This window comes from Papilio machaon, chromosome Z (genome assembly GCF_912999745.1).
Source record: "Papilio machaon chromosome Z, ilPapMach1.1, whole genome shotgun sequence".
Taxonomy (NCBI): domain Eukaryota; kingdom Metazoa; phylum Arthropoda; class Insecta; order Lepidoptera; family Papilionidae; genus Papilio; species Papilio machaon.
The window spans coordinates 10,967,465-10,994,790 of record NC_060016.1 but is presented as its reverse complement, the minus strand read 5'-3'; the positions used below and the strand labels follow the sequence as shown (position 1 = coordinate 10,994,790).

The window sequence follows — 27,326 nt, the reverse complement described above, 5'->3', positions numbered from 1 at the left end:
TTACTTAGCGCTAAATAGCGTATCTCCTTTTTATAAAACAAAATAAATATAATAAAGTAAACGCGTTCCATTCAATTTAAATATAATTTAAGTAAATAATAATAAATAAATAAATTAATATATTGTTATATACCAAGCTAATTTACACTTAGCCTATGTTAAAATACAAAGTTTAAGATACACTCGTAGGACTTGAGACAAGACAACACATACAAAGACATTTCTTTTATATATATTAAATTAAAAACCGTATTACTGTTGATTCTAATGTAATGATAGTATTTTTAAATTTTATTCTACTTAAAAATTTCTTTAAATAGATAGACACATATCTTTGCAAAACTTAAATAGCTACTACACCTCTTTCACAATTCATGCAGTAAGGGGATTATGTTCACGTCAACGCACGACTGCGTCTACGAGTATAAGCCGGCCGTGAAATTATTTAACGGCACTAACAAACATCGAATAGATATATATTTTTTGACGATTTTTCTTTTACAAAAGGACTTGAATATATCCAATTTTGAAAATTCTAAATTATCTTACTTGAAGATAAAGTTTTACAGAAGGATATATCCAAGTGTGAAAACATCTTGGCTATGTTTGTGCCTTTATTATTAAATAACTTATCAAAATTTCACTTAGTGAAATTAGAAAGCGATCATAATAATAATTAATGATAATAATAAATAAATAAAGTTATCTCAAGATACGAAATTTTTATCAATCTTAGAGGAAATAGAACGGATTGTAATTTCTGTTCGTTTTTACTGTATAAGTTAAAACAATCGTACATATTGGATATACAAACTTGTTGCTAAAAAATATCTTAAATTTAGGAAATACAAGTTAATATAGGACATCCGGTGGTGCCCGTTGTGCTAAAAATAGAAAAAAAAATAATAATTTAATTATGACCACATCTGTAAAAATTATTTTTTCTAAATGTCCATCACCAAATTGTGAAAAAAAAATGTGTTAACTAATACTCACATGAAGAGAATACCAAACGTCTCAGTTTCCCGGAGCCAGTCCATGCCAAGTGATCAACGGCTGAAACAAATTACCCATGTTAATTTACAGTTTTACGAATTACGTTTTATCTAAGTGACTAACTACATTAAAGTTTCTTAATTTTTATAATGAACCCATGCAATTTAGGCATACGATTTTTAAACATATATTGTACAATTTTTGTCGGTAACCATAATCATCTGTATGACTGTATCCCACTCACATTCGGCGGCGCACAACGTTTTATCAACTTCAATGTTTTGGCTGGATGTTTTTGACCGATCGTCTTCTTATGATCAACCTTACTTGGGAGGAATAAATTTAAATCAAATATATATAAAAATCTAAAATACACCAACAATAAATAATATTAAACATGAATTATAAAACTTGTTAAATAGAAAAAAAGTTTACGCTCTTTTCGCTTCGTAACTGATCATCAAATGCAACTCAATTCAGTAATAATGTAACACTTTTCACCTCTACTATTCTTCATAATCGTTTTCAATTGGTCTTTCATAACTTTATTCACTCCAATAGATGAGGTCGATCTCGTTATTCGAAGCAGATGTGGCAGTATATTTGTATCAACAAGCGTTAAACCATCTTTTTAGGTAGAAATTAATGTTGATATTTTAGATATTTGGTAACACCAATGATTCGAGAAGCTTTGCCGTGACAAACTTCTGACGCCTCATGACACGGTGAACAAGAAGAGAAAAAAATCATTCCTTCATTTAAATCTCTTCCACGTTGCTGGCAAGAATCAATATTTCAAATTTATCCTGTTGTCCGCTGAATATAAATCTGAGTGTACTCATCAATGGAGTATAAATGCCGAGGTAAATGAACAACCCTTGCTTTGCTTGAGGAAAACACTGACCAGAGACATTTGTAGCCCCAAAATGCGAGGAAATACAAAAAAAAATATCCGTTTTGGTTGAGCTGCTTTTTGATATTCAAATGCTATTTTATATTGTTTCGTTTCAATTTGTTTTTCAGTGTTTTTGAAGATTCAATAATTTTGGTTTTATTTGATTTGACATTTCTTTTTGACTTTTTTTACAAATATAATCTTTCATCCGTAACCCTTAACCTTATGAAAAGGACAGAAGGTGATTGTTTTTTGTTTTGAATTTAGAAAAAAAACTCACAGGCCTCTCTGAACATGGACCCTGCCTGTCTTGTAACATTGAAATGGTGCGGGTCCGTGCGCGGGCGCAGCTGCTTTCGAAGGCGACTGTTGTAGCCCCGCTCCGCCCGCCACGGCGCTGCGCCTTTCGCGATGTAATCCGCCCTCAACCACGCCTTGTACTCCAGGTAAAGCTCGTTCCTGGTATTAAATATATGTCATGATTTCCGACCGTGGTTTATATTACAGAAATTTTAGAAATATCAATAAAACTGTTTTTAATAAATAGTGATTTAAACTTATATTATATTGGGAGGCTTACGTCACTGGAAATTGTATCCCGTCTGTCAAATTAGGAAGTGACGTTGAAAACGGATCGTTGTATTTAGGATGAACATGAAAAGTATAGATGTCGAGACATCGCTTCTGGTGGGTCATGGTCTGCTCAAGATCTTTAGGGAGCGTCAACGCCAACTCGGGGAAGAAGACAAGTCCTCGGCCGACACCTCCCGCCTGGCTGCGCTCAGTCCTTAGCAACAACAACAAACAAATATTTTACTTGAATCTATATTACGGCTTATTTGACTTTGATAACAGTATGCACATCTGTAATCTTCCTAAATTATCGATAAAACATTTTACAGGCCTTGCCTTGAAAATTTTTTGGTGTAGATTTTTTGAGGCTCAGAACCTTAAACAAATTTTAATTTTCCTGTGCGGTTTCATCCGCATTAAATTCCATACATTTTTTTACACTGAACAGCAATGTTTTATTATTTACATTGCGTAAAATTTTCATTTGCAAATGTTAAAAATTCAAATGCTCACAAAGGCCCTTCGCCATCGGCTGAGAATTACCCTTCCCATAGCATCTATGTTGCTATTGGCTTCCAAATTTTTCTTTTTCTCGCATGACTTTGTTTTATTAATCTTCTCACTTCCTAAGATTAATAGCGTGAAAATATATAGCCTAAAGCATGTGGTAAGTATCTGATTTCTTTATTACAAAAAACAATCATTCAAAAATATGCCGCGACTCATAATAGATCCTGCTTTACATAGAAGTGTTTGTTTACGCTTTATTCAATTAGTAGGTATACTAGCTGTCACCAGCGGCTCCGTCCGCGTGCAATTAAAAAAAACTTTATAAGTAGTCTGTCTTCTTTCAGACTATGCCAAATTTCATGAAGGTCCGATGAGCCGTTCCGGAGATACCTTTAAAAAAACATCCAACCATCCATCCCTCCATCTAAACATTCGCATTTATAGTATTAGTAAGATGTTGATTGTAGTAACTTAGGTACAAATACATCAATTATGATTAACATAAAATGCAATGTAATTAATAAATTTAAGTGACCTTTCGTTACGATCGCCGAACCCATTTTCAGATGAATCCGAAGATTTCACTTCAAATTTCCTCGCCTCATCAGCGATCAATTTTTCAAGTCTTTGAGGCAGCGACAGAATGGTGTCCGGTACACGAATCCTTCTTAGATCCTCGGCGGAGAATGCGCGTTCTGGCCTGTTTGTTAATTACACTCTATTAGCTCCTAGTGCCTACTCTGAATTAACAATATTTAAATGCGACGTTACATTTTTATTGTTGTGTATTATTGCTGGGCAATATTATAAATTTTATTCTAATGATATGTGATACGGTTAACATATGTCTCGACTCGCGATTGTTGATTTCCTCAAATTCACCATTAGTTTAATATTGTTATGAGTTCTGAGCTTATAATGGAATATACTTGTTATTACAGTTACAGTCGGGTCTTTACCGAATAAGTTCACTTCATGTTAAACGATTAACTTGGAACAGATATGTATGAATGTATGGATTGCGTGAAATGTTATACGATCAAGAAGGAGTTACGAAGATCAATCTGTAGGATGAAAACCGAGCCGCATATAAAGCGGGATAGTGCCATTATGTTTGTATGTTATACTCACCGTTTGGGTGTAGGTGTGGGGTCCGGGTGGGGTAGCACAGTGGCGAGTTCTCTGATCGCGAGGCCGGGCAGGGGTCGCGAGGCGCGCTCGGAGTTGCTGGAGGCCCCAATGTCTCGTAGTTTCAACGCAGTTACAAAACGATCATTCCTATTATTTCAATGTGAATAGTTAAATATTTGTTATTATTTTTTATAATGTAGATATAAAATAACTTATTCAATGAGATAGGTGGTGGGGGAGCTGGAGGTTGAAGCTGGGTGACATTTTACCTGTAAAGGTTGGGGCGCGGCAAGTGACGCGGCATCCGGATGCTGCTCCGTGCAAAATGCAGTGGCGACCCGGTGGGACTCGGGGTGGCGGCTTCCGCCTAAAAAGCCTCTTATGTGAAATCATCGTAACCTACATTATACTGCTTGAACAATACATACTAATAATCTATTTTAGCAAAGACAACTGACAACTATATCGGAGGCATTTTGGAAGCGGAATAGACAGAGAGAGCAAATTCCGTCCAATGCATTTCATCTCGTAAGATGTAAAATGTTCTAAAAGAGGTTCTGCCCGTTATTTACATATATTCTGATCAAGTAAGTATATGAACATATTATCACTGATTTCAAGTTCTGTACTTAATGTTTAATACTATGTGTATAAAAGTTGTTGTTGTTGTGAAAACGTAACTTTAAGATGGCAATCGACTTTAAACTTTGGTCAACTTACGTCGAGGTTATCATTTCGTTCGCGGTAATTCAAAGAATGCCACATGATTAGCGCAGAATTTATGATGATAAACACTGTGCCCTTGGACATGATAAGAGACATTACAGGGGCCACAGATGTCGTGTCCAGCACCACCATACCCGTGCCGAATGCATTTGCTCCTATGTAGGACAGTAGATCCGGTAGTTTCTGCGAATACACTTAAGTGTTCAATTATAGTTTCAATTTCAATAATTTCACACGTTGCTGCAGCAATCTTCAATATAATAACATCGCCACTAACCTCAGTCGCATAAAAATCATTAAGATACATTAGGAGCGCAGAAAAATCTAGCAAACAAGCCGATAACGTAATTGTAACCCATGGAAACATCGCACAGTTTCCTACAACAAAAATAAACATTCATGTATTAATAATTAAGATTATTATTAATGTCAAACCGGATAATAGCAAATATAAATTGGTAGACAGAAGACATTGTAGAAAATGTAGAAAAAACCAATACGACAATTAGTACTTACTAAACATTAGCTCGTTCGCGATTAGCCATAAAATAGCGACGGCAAAGTTAGCCCAATTTATGTATAATGTCCGATAATACGTGAACGGTGCCTGCTGCATCCTTACGAACGCCTGGTTGGGCATGCCGTCTACCAATTCTCCGATATTTATGTTGGTACCACACAGTCCAGGGTCTGCAAGATATGTTCAACTTGTACAATCGTCAAGTGTCATACGCATTACGTGTTCTCTCATGTATACCTAAGTGGGGGATAGCATATAATTCTTTGGCTGTACATAAGGTATTAGTAGAACCTCATCTCACAAAACACATGAATAAGCTATTGACTTCCGCTTGTACATTTCATTAGTAATTTTTAAGTTAAGCATGAGACGTAATGCGGAACTCTCTCTAGTTATAATATATTGAGTCGATCTCTATAGACTATAGATATGTCGAGAATGAGATCGTAATGTAAAATATAAATAGAATAAAATAGAGTGTAAACTCTTTATAACGTTATCCTTTATAACAATAAACTCCCTGTAACGTTGAAGTGAGCCCAACTTGGTTGGTTTGCGTTAAAACCCACATATTGAAACACTCTTTATAGCGACACGCCATTCTCTATTACGAAGAAATGTGTTCATATTTGTAGACACTAAATATTTATTATCGGTATTATTGTTTATGTTATGTTATGTTGTTAATTTGGTTGTTTTCTTGTTCACTCCATATAACGATAACTCTCTACAACGACAAAAAAAGCTCAGTTCCTTGAGTTTCGTTATAAAGAGTTTACACTGTATTAAGAAAAGAAATTCTTTAGCCTATCAAAATAATTAGATATGCATCTAGATATTTCTTAAATACTCGTATACCCTCAGTAAAACTCGTTTACTTACCGTGAAGGTACATAATTTTTATCAAAACGCCTATTATTGAGTCTTGGAAGAAGTCTATGTAACAATAGGCGTTTAAAATAAAAAATATTGAAAACATCATCAGTATGAGAGCTTGAATCTGGAAAACAAATAAAAACATCTTATTATCACAAATATAAGTATATTATAAATTTAGGAACTAATTAACTAATAATTTATTAAAAGAATGTAAATAATACAAAGACATAAAATCATTGCTCAGTTTGGGCACACTCTATTTATATTTTTAAAAGGCGGTCAAATTAATAAAAAGGCCATTGGTAGAATTTCAACCATAATTTATAATAAACGTATTCTAATTACTTAAATTAAACTAACTAACCTAAAAAGTCAAGATAAAGTCGCCATAAGAAGTTTTGTAAACGTCTAATCTAAGTATATATGTCGCAGTCACATTGTATAATCCGCCGTAATACATTACGGCTAACTGTTATCAAAAACAGGGCCGTTTTAAAATGCGGCGGTTCAACGAGTAGCCGGATTGAATGCGGCTGAATAAAAAACCGCCGGAATGTATTCGGCGCCACGCGACATTCAATACTAGGCTAGCCACAACGTAATAAATGTTAAGTAGACTGTCTAAGATCTCCATAAATTACTACTTTGTTAAATTGTAGTTTAGTATTATCTGTGCCAAATCATAAAGTGCCTGAGTATTAGAAACTTTGAAAGAAATACTGCTTATTGACGAATTTACATTAATTGTTTTGAGTTACATTTTTATTTCAGTAACCCTGCAGATTAAGTATTAGTACGATGTGGCCAAACGTAGGCCGCCTTATTGGAGAACGTATCGTAATGTCAATCCGGCTACTCGGTGAACCACCGCATTTTAAAACGGCCCTGTTTTTGATAACGGCTAGTCGTAATGTAATACGACGGATTATACAATGTGACTGCGACATATATATTTAACTGATCACAAGAAAAAGCAATAATTCACCAAATCTAATAAACATCCGCTAATTAACGACTTCCAAGAACTAATTATTTACCTGATAATTCTCTTCTCTGTGCTGTAAAAATACCGCTTATATTATTTAGGTTCTGTCGTGTGTCAGCAGTACAATAGTTGAAACATACATATTAAAATATATTATGTTTATTTTTTAATAAAAGCAAACGAAATAAATTCCTTTACCGCGAGCTTTCACTGCAGAAACACTTACACATAAACATTTATCGTTTTTCTATTTCCAATAAGCACACACACACACACACACACACACACACACACACACACACACACACACACACACACACAGGGGAGTAAGGGGTGGGTTCTAACATCACTACCCACTCAAGCCAACCTCACCTGCACGTGCCAGCGATATAGTAAATAAACTCCAACCAAAGAGGTAGATTCAAGGTAAACTACCCAACCGAATACCTGGCAACGGTAGCACGTCTTCTAGCTACCGTGGTACTCCCTGCTAGATAACCGACGAGGCAATGGCGACCGACGCATGGCGGAGATTCCATGCCGAATGAGAGGCTACAGCAAGCCGTGGGATAATTCAATCTCAAAAAGGTCTGGAATGGAGGTGAAACAGCACGAAAATGGAAGCAAGATTTAAAAACAAACTACCCCAGGAGGGTACCGTAGAACGCGGAGAATCCCTCCACGGGACGGGAGGATGTGGGAACACTTCACTACCTCTCAGCCCGTGCTGCCCCACGTATTCTGGGGGGGGCAAAATTTTGCAACCCGTTTCAAGCGAGAAGAAACAAGAAGGAAGAACAGAAGAAAGAAGACCAGAAGAAAGAAGACCAGAAGAAAGAAAACAAGAAGAAAAATCTGAGGAGATTACTAACCCATTTGTGAAGAAGGGGCTAAAAAGGACCCCGCCCACAAAGAAAAAGGAACACCAAGTAGCCGATCAACTAAAAAGGACTCTAGGTAAGTCACAAACAAAGATAATCAGCCTTGGTGAAGAAGAATACGTCTCCAGGAAGAAACTCTTAGAGAAACTCGGTAAACAAATCGAAGACCTGCTTGATTTCGTAACACCGAGACACAATGTCCACGGGGATATAAAAAGAAAGGTAAACGACCTTAGTACTACGTACAATAGGTTACACAACCTTAAAGAAGGAGAAGAGCAATCGCGTAATTTGACCTCAACAATGACCCAGACTTCTCCCAAAGCGCAACCACAAGCGTGGAAGGAAAATATTACACGGTCAGACGGCACTCCAGTGCACAGAAAGAGAAAGGACTTAACACCGGAGCCAGTAGTAAGTTCACCCCGTAGGGTAAAGCGGAAAATCATGAATGATCCAATAAAGCAAGACACACCTAAGCCACTACCAAACAAAAAAGTAAGTAGTAACATGGTAGTGCAGGATAAACAACGAGACGATGCAAGCGACCCCAATGAGAAATGGGAAAAGGTCACGAGAAGGAAAAAGCAGCCCCGTAACCCCAAGCTCCCAGAAGCCTTTGTGATACAAAAGAAGGGCACGCTGACGTACGCTGAAATACTGAGTAGAATAAAAAAGGATGAAACCCTCAAAGGTGTAGGAGACCATGTCGCAAAAATCCGCAGGACTGCCGGTGGAGACATGATTTTTGTAATTAACAAACATGGTACGGGAAAAACCGAACAGTACTGCAACGCCATAAAAACGGTGCTGGGTGAAGAAGCTCTGGTCAAAAGTAGAATCCCAGAGAAAACTATCATCGTGAAGGACCTTGACGAAATCACCACAAGGGAAGAAATTAGGGATGCCTTACAAAGCGTACTGGGAAAAGGCGAAACTGTAGACATAAATGCCATTAAATCCGTCAAGAAAACGTATGGTGGCATGCAAACAGCTTTGGTAGTATTACCAATGGAGCTGGCCAACAAAATTCTCGAAGCAGGGAAGGTTCGCGTTGGATGGGTAATATGCCGTATTCGTGAAGTAGCTAAACCACTTAAATGTTATAAGTGTTGGAACTACGGCCATTTGGCCAAAATGTGTAGGAGTCCCGTCAACAGGTCCTCCTGCTGCGTCAAGTGCGGTGGTGAGGGTCACAAAATCGACAAGTGCACACGAGAGGCCTATTGCGTACTCTGCAGCGACAAAGGTAAGGGAGAGGCAAACAAACACATTGCCGGCAGCCGCGAATGCGCTGCATACAAGAAAGCACTTCAGGAGATCATTAAGAAGCAAAGATTAAGATCGTCCAAGTAAATCTAAATCATTGCAAGATTGCCCAAGACCTACTCACGCAAATAGTACGTGAGGAAGGCATTGACCTGGCAATAATATCGGAACCCTACCGCAGCATTGAACAACCCGGTTGGATATCAGACACTGCAAATAAAGCCGCTATTTGGTCCTGCGGCATGTACCCGACGCAAAAAATCCTGAAGGTCCAAGAAGAAGGAGTCATCGGTGCCAAAGTGAATGGCATACACTTCTATAGCTGCTACGCCCCACCAAGCTGGAGCCAGGACAAATTCGAGAACATGCTGGCAAACCTCACTAATGCCTCTAGAAATATGAACCCACGGGTCATTGCAGGGGATTTTAACGCTTGGGCAACCGAGTGGGGGAGTAGCAGAACGGATAAGAGAGGCCAAACGCTCCTAGAGACCGCAGCTGGATGGGACCTGACACTATTGAACGACGGTAAGTCACCCACTTTTATCAAAGGTGAAGCAAGGTCCTTTATTGACCTGACCTTCGCAAGCAGCAGCATAGCAAAGCGGGACACAAAATGGCAGGTAACGGATATCTACACACACAGCGACCATTGTGCAATTACGTGGAGTATCCCCGATCACAACAATGTCCGCCGACGGAAGCTTGCGGCTCCCCTCGTAGGTTGGAAAACGAATACCTTCGACGCGGACACATTTCACGCCGCATTAGAGTGGAACAGTAAGATTGAAGGTAACACCGCAGAGGAGATGGCAGAGAACATCATGGCAAAGCTGGCTAGGGCGTGTGATTGTGCAATGGTAAGAACCGGTCACAGAAAAAACAAAAGAGATCCGGTCCACTGGTGGAGCGATAATATCAGAGAAATCAGAGAACAATGCATGAAGGCCCGAAGGTTAGCACAACGGGCAAGAAAGAAAAATTCATTTCCCGCGTTGCAGGCTACCTACAAAGACCTTCGAACTAAATTGAAAAAGGCGATTAAAAAACGAAAAGGAGAAACTTGGGCTGAACTACTGGAAGAAGTCAACAATGACCCCTGGGGTAGACCGTACATGGTTGTCATGAAGAAACTAAGGACTACACAACAACCCCGTGAAACAAAACTACTAAGAAGCATTGTCACCACATTATTCCCACAACAAGAAGAGCTGGACTACGAAATACCCGCAAACGCCGCCGAAGTCCCTGCGATCACGAACGAGGAATTCGTAGGCGCATACAACGCAATAAAGAATAAGAAGGCACCGGGTATGGATCGCATCCCTAACGTAGCTCTGAAGGCGGCAATGAAGGGAGAGCAAAATGGGTTTCAGGAGGTATTTAACAAGTGCCTCCAGGAAGGTACTTTCCCCAAAATCTGGAAGAGACAGCGATTAGTACTTTTACCCAAGGGCAATAATAACCCGGAAGACCCAAAGTCTTATCGCCCCCTATGCATGCTGGACACAGCGGGGAAAGTTCTGGAGAGAATAATCCACAATAGAATGGAAGCCGCAATCGGAAACGCCATCCACAACAACCAGTACGGTTTTAGAAAAGCCCGCTCTACCCTGGATGCGATAGAACGAGTAGTAAACATCGCCAAAAACGCCACCAGGGGCCATCGCTGGAAAGGTGGGGGCAAAAAGTACTGCCTGTTGGTAGCTCTCGACATCCAAAATGCCTTCAACTCGGCAAGATGGGACATCATCTGCAAGGCTATGGATAGATTGGAAGTACCGATGTACCTCAGGAAGATAATACGTAGCTACCTTAGTAACAGGGTCCTTCACTACGACACGGATGATGGACCGGAAAAGTACAAAATTACGGCTGGTGTACCACAGGGCTCCGTGCTCGGACCGTTTTTGTGGAACATTATGTATGACGGACTGCTGAATCTCACACTACCTGCTGGAGCTGAACTCACTGCCTTCGCAGACGACGCGATGATCTCAATAGTCGCGAAGCACACAGAAGAGATACGCAGAATATTCGAAGAAACGTACCGCCGCATACAAACGTGGATGACATCGACCGGGCTGAAGCTAGCAGAGCACAAGACAGAGGCAATGCTGGTCACGAGTCGGAAGAACGTAGAAAGGATCACGCTAGCCGTGGGATCAAGTTGCATCACATCTAAAACACAAATTAGGTATCTTGGAGTGTACCTAGATTTCAGGCTAAACTTTAACCACCACGTGGAGCAAGCAGCCGTGAAGACATCGAAGGTTACCATGGCGCTCGCCAGGCTCATGCCTAACGTGGGTGGCCCACGGCAAAAGAAGAGGAACCTGTTGATGTCGGTAAGTAATTCCGTTTTGTTGTATGGGGCTCCCATTTGGGCGGACGCTCTAAGTAACAAAATAAATAGGAAAAAGATGGAGTCAGTGTATCGGGTAAGTTTGATCAGAATCATCAGCGCGTTTCGCACTGTATCGTTAGATGCAGCCTGTGTAATCGCCGGCGCTATACCCGTGCATCTACTTGCAGAAGAGAGAAAACTGTTGTTTGACAGAAGAAGTGATCCGAGCGCAACGCGGAAAAAATCGCGATGTCTAGTCAGAAGACAGATCATCACCAAATGGCAGCAGGAGTGGGATCACTCAATAAAGGGCCGCTGGACTCACAAACTAATTGGACAAGTCGAAAAATGGATAAACCGCAGGCATGGGGAAACGAACTTCTACCTCACCCAAATGCTGACGGGCCATGGATGTTACCGTGCGTACCTACACCGTTTTGGGCACGAAATTCTCCCGGATTGTCCACACGGGTGCGGCGAACCAGAGGATGCAGAGCACGTGTTCTTTGTCTGCCCGGCATACTCCAAGGAGCGCGAAGAACTCGAGAACAGTATCGGACCTACTACGGTCGCAAATTTGGTGGATAACATGCTTGCAACAGAAGAAGCATGGAATAAAGTTAGCGAATACGCCGCCTCAGTACTAAAGAAGGTACGGCGGGCTGAGCAAATACGGCGAAAAGCCAACGCAATGGACTCAAGGAGCTAAAAAGCGCAGAGAGCTAGAAGGGAAAGCATGATTGCTGAGACCACCCCTCCGAAGTAATACCGGAAGGTAGTCCCGGAGGGGTACCAAAAAGTCCATAGAGAGGGTTGTTTTAGTCGGTAACGGGACTCATGTTAGGTTAGGTGAACACTAATGAGCCTGAGCCCGACACACCAGGCATGTAGCTCCCATGTCTGACGGTGCCCCAAGGCATTTTTTCCCTCTATAAAAAAAAAAAAAAAAAAAAAAAAAAAAAAAAAAAAAAAAAAAAAAAAACACACACACACACACACACACACACGCCGACATTGTCTTGACTTTGGCAAAGCAAGTTTTACCTTGGTTTAGCTTAATTTTAAAATTAATTTTATGTAGTGTAGTAGTATTAGTTAGTATGTCCCCTATGCATTCTACTGGATCCAGTAAAAGAAAAGCAGTGTTTCGTTTTGACTTTGAAACTACAACGCTAGCCGTTTATGTGATTTTATTTAGGTGGAATTATACGGCTGAATAAGCCGTGCACAACTCAGTAAAATATAAATTGAATTATTGGTAAAATATATATCGCGAAACAGACTTACAGGACAGTTTTAAAACTTTTTTTTTTCAAAATACATACGTACTATGTCTATATAGTAGTGATGCAACGGAAGTGTGTAGCGGAAGTAGCGGAACCAGAAACGGAAACAGATGTCAAAAGTAAATTTTAGCAGAAACGGATGCAGAAACAGAAGTGTAAATAATATGAAAAAAAAACATATTTACAAATATATTATCCAATCGGGCTTTACTTTAGTACACCAAAATATTATACTAATTTTGACATTATGGACGATGATGATACGAAGTAGATTGTCACAAATATTTGTGCTAGGTCTACAGTAGATCAGTAGCGTTAAATATCAAGACTGGCATCCAAATGGTATAATGTAAACGCTAACTGGCGCTAGTGAACCCAGACAGTTCATGCCAGGCCAGCGCTACTGTCCTACTGTACTGGCACATTATAAAATTGGCATTAAATCATAAAACAGGAAAATCGGTTTCTCGGCTTTATTATCTGTTGTTTTCATTTGTCATAAGTTGCGTTGACGGCTGTCACAGTCACAGTGTATCTGCAATTGCGGGTCGCAGCCATTTGTTTATTTTATGTGCAGGAAAAACAAAAGTAATAATGGGTGTTTTATTGAATGAAATAATGTATGGATTACTACAGATGCAGTTACAACCAAAACGTAAGAGGTAAATATACAGTTGAGTTTTTAATACACATGTAGCGCACAGCTAGAGACTTAAGGATTTGGCAAAAAAAAAAAGATCAGAGTGGGTGTCTCGCGGTAATTTGAAGCCATCGAAAATGTATGTACGTAGATAGATCGGTCAAAAGAATTGAGATATCGCGACTGATAAGATTTCGTAACGTAAGGATGGGAGAGTGTGCGACAGTTTGGTGGCACCACCGATTAGATAGATATCCGAATCAAGATGTGCAAGTCTATCATGATGACATGACGTCACATCAGCACTCATTCGTCAGTAAATTGGCGAACAATAGAAGTATTTTAATTGCTATATTTAAGTCAACTTGTGCTCTCATTAGATGCACAAAATTAAAGAAGAATTTAAAACTATCTTTATTGAATTTAAATTCTGTCGCTTTTCCTTACAAGCACAAAAATTTTACTGTATTAAAAACAAAATATTCAAGTAACTATTTTAAATAGCTGTACAATACTAACTAATTAATGATTCAATAATTGAAGTTTTCATATAATCTATAGCTATTAACAAAATAATTTATGCTTTAATATGATGCACAGTGGATCTTGTATTTACTATGCAAAACAAGCAAGTGAGACAAGAGATACTCGTAGTAAAGGGAAATTATTACATGGTTTTCCAGCTACAAGATCGGCTGAACTTATGTGAATGTAATAATTATTATAATATCAAAATGTAACAATATGACAATGAGTGTGGATATTTATATATTAATTTATTGATATTTGGAGTTGTTTTGTGAATGCATAAACTAGAAAAAATTTGCATTAACCTGAATATTAAGAACAAATTTAAAAAATAAACAAAATGTGTCTACAAAATTCGCTTTGCCCATTTCTTTTCAATAAGAGTTCATATTGAAATAATGTGTTTGTGCAAAGTTATGTTTGCAAATAATAAGAAATTTTCATTTACTTTAAATAACATAAGTAGGCTTAAAGTAGTAATTAAAATTTGTTTTACTATATAAAAATATTTACTAAAGTGTTTATGTTACCTTGTTGCCATTTATTTGATCTTATGTATTCGCACAGCTACAGAACAATATATGAGAGAAATTATATATATTATGTTTACTAGTTAATTTATACCGATTTTTGAAAGAGTTACCACTGATTTCTGAGAACAGGATCTCTGTATAAAACTTATCATCATCCCCGACATTATCTTTGACAAAACCGAGGTAAAAAATATGTTTTAAATGTACATTTTGGACTCGGAAACCCACAGTGAGTTGGATAATAAGTCAGAATAAACAAATCTACTTTAATGTTATCTATGTTATATCACAATCGCAAAGCGTTTAGCAAAATAAATAATATACTAATATTATAAATGTAAAATTTTAGATAGATGAATGGATGTTTGTTTGAAAGTATCTCCGGAACAGCTCAATAGATTTTTAAGAAATTCTCCACAATCTAGGCCATAGTCAACCATGCTGACCCAGTGCGGGTTGGTTGACTTCACACATATCATTGAATTTCTTTTCAGATATGTGCAGATTGCATCACAATGTTTCCCTTCACCGTAAGAACGTTGGATTAATGTAAAAACACATTGGTACATGATGGGATTCGAACCCAGGACCAGCAAGTCAAGTGCTTAACCCCTGAGCCATCGACGCTCCTAATATATAAACACAATAATGTAATTCAAGTTAAAGCATTTTCAAATGAAGTGTTCATAGTAAAGTAAAGACTAATATATTAATAATAAAACAACCGATTTTTATATAAGTTTTTGTTATAAATGTAATCAGTGTAAAATGTTCACTATACTAAGTACAAATAGATCATTGCTTCAACAAACATGTGAATTCAATCTCTTCTAAAGTATTTATATAGAAAAGATTTATCTCAATAAATCTTCACTTAGGGTGTCCAAGGTTTGTAGACTTAATAATTTGAAAAGTAAAAGTTAGTTTCAATTCAGATTTCAATGAAAAAGTACAATATCTTAGCGAGAACAAGAAGAAAACAAAATGTTTATGTTAAATTAATTTCATTTGTAGCTATTTACAGCCATTTACTTGTATAATGTTTGTATGATGTATGAAAGGTAATTACTATAATTGTATGACCTCTGATACATTCTTTCATTACTTTTATCTTTTTTTTCAATAAATTAGTAAATTCATGGAAATGCAATGCATGAAATTTAACAAATGCACTTGTTTACTAAGTAAACAAGTGTAAACAAAACAAACCAGAGCATAATACTACTTTATTTCAAAATTAACTAGCTTTTACCCGCGACTCCGTCCGCGCGGAATATAAAATAGAAAACGGGGTAAAAATTATGTCTGTCCTTTTCCTGGTTCTAAGCTACCTGCCCACCAATTTTCACTCAAATAGATTCAGCCGTTCTTGATTTATAAATAGTGTAACTAACACGACTTTCTTTTATATATATAGATATAGATTAGTGTAAAATTCGATTTTATAATTGTTTTAAAATAGCAAGTGCACATTGCACTCGTCATCATGGTTCCAATTAGAAACAAATAAAAATATCTAATTGGTAATAGATAATTTTTTAATTAAATCTTACTAATATTGTAATTGCGAAATTTTAGATAAATGGATGTTTATTTGAAGTAATCTCTAGAACGGCTGCATTTATCTCGCTGAAATTTTGCTTAGATGCAGAACATATAGACTGGAAGAATACATAGGCTACTTATTAAGATTTTTCTTAATTACGCGCGGATGGAGTCGCGGGCGACAACTAGTAGACAAAAAATAATGAGATTGGATATGGATGGCTATAAAGGTAGAGGAAGAGCAAATAAAGTTTGGATAGATTGTGTGAAAGTGGATGAATTCAGATATGACGGCTGATAGAGATGTATGGAGGAGTAGTACATACTGTGCCGACCCTCCATAGGGATAAGGGCAGGTTGATGATGATAAGACTTATAATAGTACTTGGATGTTATTGCTGCTTACTTTTAATGTATTGTTTTCTTAAAATCACATTACTGCTAATATTATTTACGAACACAAATAAATACACGTAGAAAGATAAATCAATGAAATTTGTCCATAATGTAACCTTCAATTAACTGTGCTTTAATAGCTGTTTATTTTAAACATTTTAAGAGAAATGTTTCGCGACCGCAGCGTGCATTAAACTGAAACACTTTTAATTGGTAGTTCACATCATGATTATTAATAATAATAATAGGCAAGCACTTAGTTGACACGTGACCTACATTCTATAGCCATTATCATTTATGTTAATCTCGTATCATCTTCAATATTTTCTATCGCTTAATCGAAAATTATAAATGCGTTTACTTAACGCGTTAACTTCCACATGGAATTCATTTGATAATGTGAACAAACACTGTGATTGTTTCTTAAAAGTGTTATGATATTTGTAATTAGGATGGATGGATACAATCGGCCATATTCCTATATTTTACTTTAATAAAAGTATTTAATATTGTTTTTGTCAAATAACCTGTAGTATATTTTTGTACAAAGTTTTCAACAACAATATAAGTAAGATATAATTATATATAGTACTTACCGTCGTCAGAACGCCTAACACGGAAGTCCTACTCGGTGCCATGTTACCTCTTGTTTGCAATACGCGCAAGGTGTTGTCCGATGGTATGCGGTGTTGGCGCTGACCGACGGTGGTACAGCGGCTACTTTACTGCTTCTCTGCCACTCCAACACTATCCTGCAACAATATCAAATAATCTAAACTTTCTCAGGCGATAACAACATCATTCTACGTGGATTGCGTACACCAAGAGATAACTTATTTATCTTAAAAGAAATTTAACATCCGAACACATTGACAAAATTATCACATTTTACAAAAATTCCCATAAAATCACTTATGCTTAAGTTTGATAAAATCTATCGTTCTTCTAATAATTGAAATAATTTTAAATAGGAACAGTATAAATACCTGTGTGTTGTAGGAGATCGCAGTGTGGAAGTTGGAGAGCGTGGGCGAATCGTCGCGTTGAGCAGCTGCACACATCCAGCTTGCAGGGCGGCCGGACTTCGACTGGCTAGTGGCTACAGAGACTGGAGTGAAGCCTGTTGCTATTCGTAGCCAACCGCTAGGGGGAGGAGTCGGGGAAGCTTCGAGACAAGTTACAGGTAAGCTTTAATTACTTATATTTTCATTTTTGACAGATTTTATGTTTTTTTTTTTCATAAATGTTTCAAAGGTCTCCGGGAAAGTTCAGATAAACGATTGGATCACATTCGAGGTGTTGGAGCCTGGATATTGTAAATTGAAACAGCTAATAGTAGTTATAAAAGCGTCGGTTAAGTTTGTTAGTTAAAGAACGGTTATATTGTTTTATAATACTTAATGATAAATAACAAAAAGAGGGACCAATTAATGAATCTTTCTATCTAATTAATTAACTTGTCAATCGGGAAAAAAGTTCATCTTGAAACATTCCTAAATTAAGGCTGTCTACAGTAGGTTACCGACGGATATTTATCTATAACTAGTCGGCTCCCGCTGTTTGATCCGCCTCAAAGATACATTTTCAAAGAACTCGGAAATAGGTTACTTTTTTATTTATTTTGCAACTTGTCAATTTTCAAATAATTTTGCTGAAGATATAACATTACTATGTAAAAATTTTTGCAAAATTTCAGGTCTCTCGGAGCTGTTTGCGCTATGTGACTGTGAGAAATATTTCTAGACATGAACCCCTCATATAAGATCTTTATGAACAATATATGGACTTAAAATGGTCTGAATTAAATGGTTTTTATTTTTTTATTTAAAAAAAACTTCCACACACTTTAGATATTTATTGTATTCTGTAAAAATAAATTAGCTAAACACATTTTGACCGCTGCGCTGCTGATTGAAATTATGGACATTAAAGTTAACACAATTAAAGAGTACGTTTAAAGCTTTAATATGTATCAATAACACTATATTTTGTATCAGTACTTTGTTATTCATTTATCAGGGTCGCATTTCAGAAGCCTTCGCATAATAATATTTCAATACTCATGGTATCTAATATAAGGGTTCAATAAAAGGTTTGACATAATATGTTTAAGCTAAAATATAATTGAAACACTGTATAAGTATTGTTATGTTTAGGTCTTTTGTGGTTGAAGATCGTAAAATACTGCGTAGTTACAGACAAAATAGGTCTACTAGTGTGTTGATAGATCAGCCGGTCACTTTAATAATACAGTGTAAACTCTTTATAACGAAACTCAAGGGACTGAGCATTTTTTTGTCTTTATAGAGAGTTATCGTTATATGGAGTGAACAAGAAAACAACCAAATTAACAAGATAACATAACATAAACAATAATACCGATAATAAATATTTAGTGTCTACAAATATGAACACATTTCTTCGTAATAGAGAATGGCGTATCGCTATAAAGAGTGTTTCAATATGTGGATTTTAACGCAAACCAACCAAGTTGGGTTACAGGGAGTTTATTGTTATAAAGGATAACGTTATAAAGAGTTTATATTGTTAACGTTATACTGAGTTTATAAAGATTAATGAAAAATTTTACAAATCTTTTACAAACATTTTTTTAATTAATTGAATATCTCGGTGAGATTATTAAATAATTAAATTTATATAGACCTATAATCTTTATGTGATAAAGGTCAAATATGATAAAATTCTGTCTGCCATTCAAAGCATATTTTAAGCTAAAAATATAAGGATTCCCAATTTAGATTTAATATTTCTTTTTACATTTATTAGGACACAAACTTTCTCTTGCGTTTTAGAAATGTCCTACAAAAGTTTTGTATCATAATTCTGTTCGGTACTTCAGGTCCTCAAGCACCGAATAAGGACAAACTTTGATTTTATATTTATATCTGCAAAAAAAAACCTATTGGAAAAGTGGTATTAATTGTAATTAGTAAAGCATTTACGCGTCTTTCAGATATTAATATTTATTTATTTAGAAAATGGAACGCAAAATGGCGAGTAATTTATTAACCGACTGACTGAGGTGACTGAGGTGGGTAGACAGGAGGTTATATTTTCGAGCGTATTATGTCAATTCCACTAACCTTCTGTTATCAAAACATTTGAACCAGTTTTGACTCGTGACATGTTTTACTAATGGTATTCATCCTCGAGTGTCAGTAGGCATTAGTCAGACTAGGTCTGACAGATTAGAATATTTCATCACTCATTTAACAACAACACTTTATTTTAAATTCTGCATTCACGTGTGCTTGGACTTGCCATTAATTGATAATAAGAAGGGTGATTATATAATTTCGTACACGAATAAATAAAACAATATCCTTCAATGACGTCCACAGCGTCTTAGTTTGGGATGATATTTGAAATGCTTTGAGCATCATTCCAGTGTGCCTGTCGAATCTCTAGAATCAATGTAGTATAGTATATATGTAATAATGTTTTTAGCCATAGTATTCGATGCTATATATATAAATATAATATATCTATCTATTCTTATATATATAAAAGAAAGTCGTGTTAGTTACACTATTTATAACTCAAGAACGGCTGAATCGATTTGACTGAAAATTGGTGGGCAGGTAGCTTAGAACTAGGAGACGGACATAGGAACTTTTTATCTTGTGTGCATTTTTTTATTCCGCGCGGACGGAGTCGCGGGTAAAAGCTAGTATATGCATAGTTTTAGAGTTAACTAGCAGACAGTTTCACACGAGTGCAGTACACATTAGGACAGCACACGCCGTGACTACTTTTTTGATAGTAAACTTGCGTTCAGCAGCAGTACCGCCTACGTGTGAATTATATAATTATCTTGAATATGTCAGAATTATTAACAATTATCGAACTAGTGTTTAAATACTAAATGACTTAGATGAAATACATATAAATGGCTGTTCGGGCGCTACAGCTTACAGTGTAAACATCGACAGCGATACAACATGGCATCTCTGGTTCGTACATTTTATTTCAATTTGATTGTTGGTAGCGGGAATTTACCGATTGTCGCAACATAGGTAGTAACAATTTACTGAATGTTGCTGGAGGACTGACACCAAGGGTGGTATATGCCACTCTTTCTGACAATTATCATGAATCTTGGCGATGTATTTTATAATACGCCTAGTTTACAGTGGTAGTTTACAATGGGGTTTTAATTGCAAATCTGTGCGAATATTTAGATCGATTTAAGTCATAATTAAGGAATTGTAAAAAATTGCAAATAGAAGTAAGTTACTTTGTACATTTTATTTCATTTTTAATTTTGTTTTTTATCGGTATGGAAATAAATGGCTTTATTATTATTATTAAGTCATAATCCTCTCGCATTAAACAGCTAAAAATAAACAGGGTCGAACGGGTATTGTTTTCCGATTACCGCGGCCAACTCTCTTCCTACGCTTTTTACTTTTAGTACAATCTTTACGATAAATAGGTTAAGATTATTAATTGAGTGACCTAATAAAATGTATGCAGCTAGAATATGTTCTGAAGGTTCACTGGATGATGGTTACTGTTGTGGTTTGCGGCTTCACTGGTACAGTGTGTGAAGTCACGGAGTCACATCCGCCATCGCCGCACGCCAAAGATATGTACGTACTTGTTACAGTGTGTTTGTTGTTGCACCACTTTCTTCTTGTTCTCTTTAAAAAAAGTTCCCTTGACTAGATCAGATTATCATCACCATCATTATAGAAGCAGCACATTATCAAATTACAAAAGTGGTCAGCGTTGAACAGTGGTAGACGACAGCAACATCAACTTCTTTTGCACGAATTGTCCGGCTCGCCCGCTGAAATATCACGACCACACAGCAATTGGATTGAGGAGTGTGCGTGCTGGAGGCTTAATTTTACTCCTCTTTCTTTTCCCACTCTATGTTAAAGAAAGGATGGGAAGGGGAAGGTTTGATTGCCGTTGTTTATGGTTCGCTGTTTCATCGAGTTCGAGTTTGTTTGTTTGCCACCTTATAATAAAATAAAAAAGTATAAAATAATAAAGGTGACCGAGAGACGCTGACTTTATAAAATCAATACTCCAAGGTCAATACTTTGATTTCTTTAAACAAACAATTGGCATTGTGATTGGTCAGCAAATTGGTATTTTATTATTTACAAGTTGCTATTTGTTGTATGTTGTTGTATGCTCGCCCGCCTTTCGAAAGAATTCGTCTAGTATTTTTCTTCTCTAAAAATCATTGTACACTTATTACACTGTAATAAATTATATTGAATGAAATTGGAATAAAATATCTTTCAATGCCAACCCACTGCAGAATACATGTTTTGTATATGTCATAGCTCACTTTCTCTGTAAAGAAAACAGAAGTGTTACATCGGCTTATAGTTAAACAGATGTACTCGTATCATCATCATCAAGCTCACTATATGTCCCCACCGAGGGGCTCGGAGCCTACCCCAAGTTAGGGGTGACTAGGCCATAGTCAACCACGCTGGCCAAGTGCGGGTTGGTTGACTTCATACATATAATTGAATTTCTTCTCAGATATGTGCAGGTTGCATCACGATGTTTTCCTTCACCGTAAGAACGTCGGATAAATGTACATATGTAAATCGAAAAACACATTGGTACATGGCGAGATTCGAAAATCGAAAAACACATTGGTACATGGCGGGATACGAACCCAGGACCTGCAGATTGCAAGTCAAGTGCTTAACCCCTGAGCCACCGACGCTTTTATGAGACAGATGTATACTTGTGTAAAAATATTGAAATGTAATTTATCGAATATATTTTAATATTTTTAGAATTGTGATGATTTAACAAATCGTCTACAGGTACGTGGTTCGCGCTACAGTTTACCAAGTGGGTATCATAACCAACAAAACCGATGGCAAAACGGACAAACAACAGTAAGATATTTTTAGACATACATATAAGTTTATTTTTAAACATACTAGTACTTGAAATGCAGTATTCTGACTCTGAACTATATACTCAAGGTGAACTCACAATATACTCTAATATCATTTATTTACGTAATATAATGCAATATTACCATCTGTGACACAGGTGTTGTCACTATACCTGTCATCCTGTCAAGAATACAAGTCCTAGTGTGTCAAATTCATTCTAACATCTCTTTATATAAATTAAGTCAGAACAGCAACCGTATTCATTTCTTACCATGCATTTTGGATACACTGGAACGTAGTGCACTCTAGTACACTCTTGCACTTCGTAGTCTTTATTTTTGATAAGTTTTTTTACTGATCCCATTGCATTTTGCAAATATTAGACAGACTTGGACTTAATTTTTGATTTATATTAATTTAGATGGCAAAATGAAATGCGATGAAACAGCTAAACTTTGGGTTTCGACTGTAGTGAAACTTGTATTTTGTAGTCCCTGTTTTTTAAAGGAGGATGTGAGCGTTCAGTCTTATAAAGGAAAGTCGTTTTTCGTGACATGTGTCTTTGATGTTCTGCTGAGCATCGAAACAGATTAAAATACGGTTTTCACTATTAGGTAGGTTATTTATTCCGGATGGTTTATGTATATATTTCATCTTAATTGAATATTAGTGTATATTAATGAAAATCGTAGTTCAGACCCCTTACAAATACATTTTATGTTGGTTAAACAGTTAAAATTGCAAAATTTAAAAAGCACGTTTTTCATTTTTTCGATTTTGTACCCGTGCGAAGCTGGGGCGTATCGCTAGTTTGTATTAGAAGTCACTGCAGTGGAATTCTGGGGTTATGTAGTTTTTAATAAACCACGTTACTTGTATAAAAACGTAATTTTACTTTAGACTGTTATTTATCGTTATTACTAAGTTAGGTACAATAAGTTTTAACATTTTCTTATTGCTACGTCTAGCGCCATCTACTAGGTACATTGAACATTATCTTTAAGTTTCTATATTACACGAATTTAATTAGTAAGCATTGAATAATACATTTTTAATATGTACTTGTTTTTTTTTAAATTAACTAGAATATCGAGACAATGTAATTGTTAAATTTGGTTATGGTTGATTTGATAGTCTTAATAACGGTTCAAAGATGGCGCTAAAACGTATTTTTATCAAGCAGCAGGTTGAAGAGGGCGCGGGGATCGTATAATTGAGTGAATACTTCAATAGTTTTAAACAATAAATTAAAATAATTTTCTATGAGTTTTTAAAAGATATTATTTCTATTTTGCAAATTATGTAAATCAAAATAGGTTGTGTGTAAATTTTAATTAACTTAAATATAAATGGTTTGTATTACTGTTTGTGCAGAGGTCATCAGGAAGCAATCACGTTTTACCATCGCAACGGTTCCGGTATTGATTTGAGTGGTATAAGCAATCCTCTTGTAACCAACATTACGGCTCAGAGTGTTGTTGGTTTGTCACCAGCGGTTAATATAAACCAGACACGTGTGTTACCATGGAATGTTCTAGAAAAACTGGCTTATTCCCAGAGTAACAACTCTTCTGGTATGTTTAAAGCAAAATGTTCTATCTATATACATTGCTATTATTTTTTTTCAGAAATCATTACTTAACACAATTACATTATTTATTATACGCTCTTTACAATTTAATTATCATGTGAACAAAACTGTCAGAATTTAAAAACCTTTGTATGACTTCCATCTTCTGGATTCCTCTTTCCCTCGCAAAATTTGTTCGGTCGACAATAAATAGATAAGCAGCACTCGTCGCTCATTTGAGATAATTACATTCTTACAAAAACTGTTTATAAATCTCTGATGATGCAATTATTTGTAACGATTTGCTCTACCGCTATACATGATTACGTCAGTTCACACTTTCGTTAGGTGATAATATATTTTTCACGTCGTAGTTCTATCTCGAATATTGGTACTTCAAACATACAAATTAGCTGTAAAAACATTAAATTCACACATTTAGGCTGTGATTGAATGACTCCAAAAAGGAAGGAATTGTGAATTTAGATTTATTTGAATATATGTGTGATTGTACGTACAATGGAGAATTCTACGCGAAGTTGTCATTCAAAAACAATAGATGTTTCTGATTTCAGAAATCAAAAAGTATTTGATTGCATGAGAGAAAGATCTGTTATCTTTTTGTTAATTAATTATTTTTAATAGAACAAACATATTGCAAAATAAAGAGAGGAAGTGAGAAAAAATTAATTATTAATAATCTTTTTTTACACAGATGAGCAACGTCCTTCCAAAGCTCAACTGATGAGGTCCAGACGGGAAGTGAGGGAAATTCCCGCTACATTGGTGGAGGGGGCGGCAGTTGTGCCCCCTACGAGTGGCATACGATCTCTCTCCCTCCCCCCTCTCATTGCATTCAATAACAATCTATCTCATATACCAGTACCAATACCAAACACTTCTATAGTGCGTTACGCTAAAATAAATACTTTGATTAAAAAAATTAAATGATTATAGTTTACAATAGGAAGAGAACATTTAGCTAATGTAATAAATTATTTAGAAATTACATTGTCTTTTTTTTTGCTTTTGGATGAAACAGGTTTTAAATATTTAGACTGATAATGATTTTAGGTTCCGGTGATATATTTTAAAGTTACTCTGAACAAAAATAATTGCATACATAGTTACATACTAATTGAGAAATTTTATTTGGAGTTAATTCTTTCACAATATAAAATAATGTATGACTTTTTATGTGATGCAAATCATTTAGTGCGAATTATCTTTGTTCATATAAAAGGAAACAATATAACGAGAACATCACTTGCTTTGTAGAAAACGATTAAGAACGGAAACAAACATTTAACTGCAGATAATTACTTTAATATTGCATTGTGTGTTGCAACACTTTGAAAATAGTGAATTAGGTTGAGATAATGATATCATTATACTCGTATGTATTAATTTGTAGGAAATTAATAAAATAAATTACAGTAAAAATCGACTAACTGACAACTCACATCCCAAAATCGAACTGTTTCGTCATTGTTTTTGTCCCTCCTACTTTATTGTGGAAAAGTCTTCACATTTTCATTTTAAAGTCATTTCTTTAAACATTGATTGATGTAGCTTTAGTTAAATAGTAATCTAGTATACATTAGTCAGAGTGCAATGATTTTTTGTAGTTATAAATGTAATTAAATGTCGGGAGAATCCTTTTATGTGTTTAAATAAAAAACAAATACATTACCTTTATTAGTCATACATTGCGTATTGCAATTATGTTTATCGAAATATATACATATATAATATATTATACAATAGTTGAAGTAAGGTTTTTAAAATATTGAAAACCCGTTAAGTATCGTTTTGTTTTTATTTTACAGATGTGATTAAAACGGGATGATCATTGCGGTGAATTGCCACTGTAGTAATATACATACGAATATTATCACCCTCCTATCATCTCTCTCATTCTTCTTGATTAGGACAGAAATAGCAACAGTGTTCTTGTACAGGAGTTAATACACTTGTAATTCATTTTTCATCATCATCAGCTCACTATACGTCCCCACTGAGGAGCTCGGAGCCTACCCTAAGTTAGGAGTGACTAGGTCATAGTCAACCACCAGCTGGCCCAGTGCGGGTTGCTTGACTTCACACATATCTTTGAATTTCTTCTGAGATATGTGCAGGTTGCATCACGATGTTTTCCTTCATCGTAAGAACGTCGGATAAATGTACATACAATTACAATTTTATTGATAATATGTAAATTAAAGATCGTAAAAGTAAAAGTTATAAAATCTATGTTTTGATAACAAAATCTCAATGTAAACTAAGATATTGTTTACACAAAATAATTTGATTAAAAATAAGCAAACAATTAACTATCTATATATAATATTTAAGTCAAAAAATTCTTCATAGCTATACAGAGCTTTTTGGATAAGCCATGGTTTTAATGTATTTTGAAATGAGGCGAGGCCGGTAGCCGCTGTGACGTGGTCCGGCAGGCGGTTGTAGACAGCAGGCCCCATGACGTGCGTCAACTTCTCTGTCTTGGCCAGTTTGTCCGCGCCGCTAATTATCATACTGCTTGCTGTTGGATTCCTTTTGTGTTTTAAAGTCACACACACACACACACATTGGTACATGGCGAGATTCGAACCCTGCAGATTGCAAGTCAAGTGCTTAACCCCTGAGCCACCGACGCTCTTAACGTAATTCACGGTTAATCTTACTTAATTTCAACTTATTCCCCCCCCCCCTGTGTTACTCGGCTTATAAGTGTGAACGATTTTAATGTCTTTATCTTTATATGTTAGTGTTAATTTCAGTGACTCTTTCAATGTCACACGATAAACTACATTATTACGTTTCATGCAATCGTGTATCAAGGTTAAAAAATATCATGATAAGGTAATGTTTTTTTTAAATACACATGTTTGAGTTGAGAATAATTGTTTCGGACACTAACCAAATTTACTTCGGACCAGCGTCAAGTGAAGCGTGTCTTCACACGTCAGTTGATCTCACAAGTGTCCCCAAATTACCTTAAATTTTGACAAATGAACTGATTATACTCGTAATCATTATAAAAGGTAAACTTTATACTCATAGTTAGCTGTGTGCTTGTTTCACAGGTGGGCGCTAGAGGGACCCAATGAGGGTAGAGTCCTTCCTGGCATCCCTTTGCTTCCTGTTGTGCGCAGCCTATCGTTGTGTTCCGAGCTGCCATAAAATTTGAATGACAATATACCACTCTTCTAACCC

At 36.1% G+C, this 27,326-nt stretch overlaps 2 protein-coding genes and 1 long non-coding RNA gene across 3 annotated transcripts; 2 read left to right on the top strand and 1 right to left on the bottom strand.

Annotated features, from left to right (window-relative positions):
• Window positions 1-775: 775 nt before the first annotated feature.
• LOC106717173 lies at window positions 776-17,498 on the bottom strand. Its single transcript, XM_014510904.2, has 12 exons — window positions 17,237-17,498; window positions 6,234-6,351; window positions 5,348-5,521; window positions 5,109-5,209; window positions 4,826-5,014; window positions 4,375-4,472; window positions 4,106-4,252; window positions 3,510-3,674; window positions 2,472-2,678; window positions 2,172-2,350; window positions 997-1,056; window positions 776-884 (listed from the first exon to the last, which is right to left on the bottom strand). The coding sequence occupies exons 1-12, from the start codon at window positions 17,276-17,278 to the stop codon at window positions 853-855; spliced, it is 1,512 nt and encodes a 503-aa protein (XP_014366390.2). The 5' UTR covers window positions 17,279-17,498; the 3' UTR covers window positions 776-852.
• LOC106717175 lies at window positions 13,514-18,409 on the top strand. Its single transcript, XR_001357311.2, has 3 exons — window positions 13,514-13,660; window positions 17,640-17,823; window positions 18,337-18,409. It is a non-coding gene; the product is annotated as an uncharacterized LOC106717175 (long non-coding RNA).
• Window positions 18,410-20,311: 1,902 nt separating this feature from the next.
• Window positions 20,312-25,072, top strand: LOC106717197. The gene is made up of 5 exons (XM_014510933.2): window positions 20,312-20,614; window positions 21,156-21,253; window positions 22,460-22,534; window positions 23,912-24,111; window positions 24,823-25,072. The coding sequence occupies exons 1-5, from the start codon at window positions 20,603-20,605 to the stop codon at window positions 25,056-25,058; spliced, it is 621 nt and encodes a 206-aa protein (XP_014366419.2). The 5' UTR covers window positions 20,312-20,602; the 3' UTR covers window positions 25,059-25,072.
• The last annotated feature ends 2,254 nt before the right edge of the window (window positions 25,073-27,326 follow it).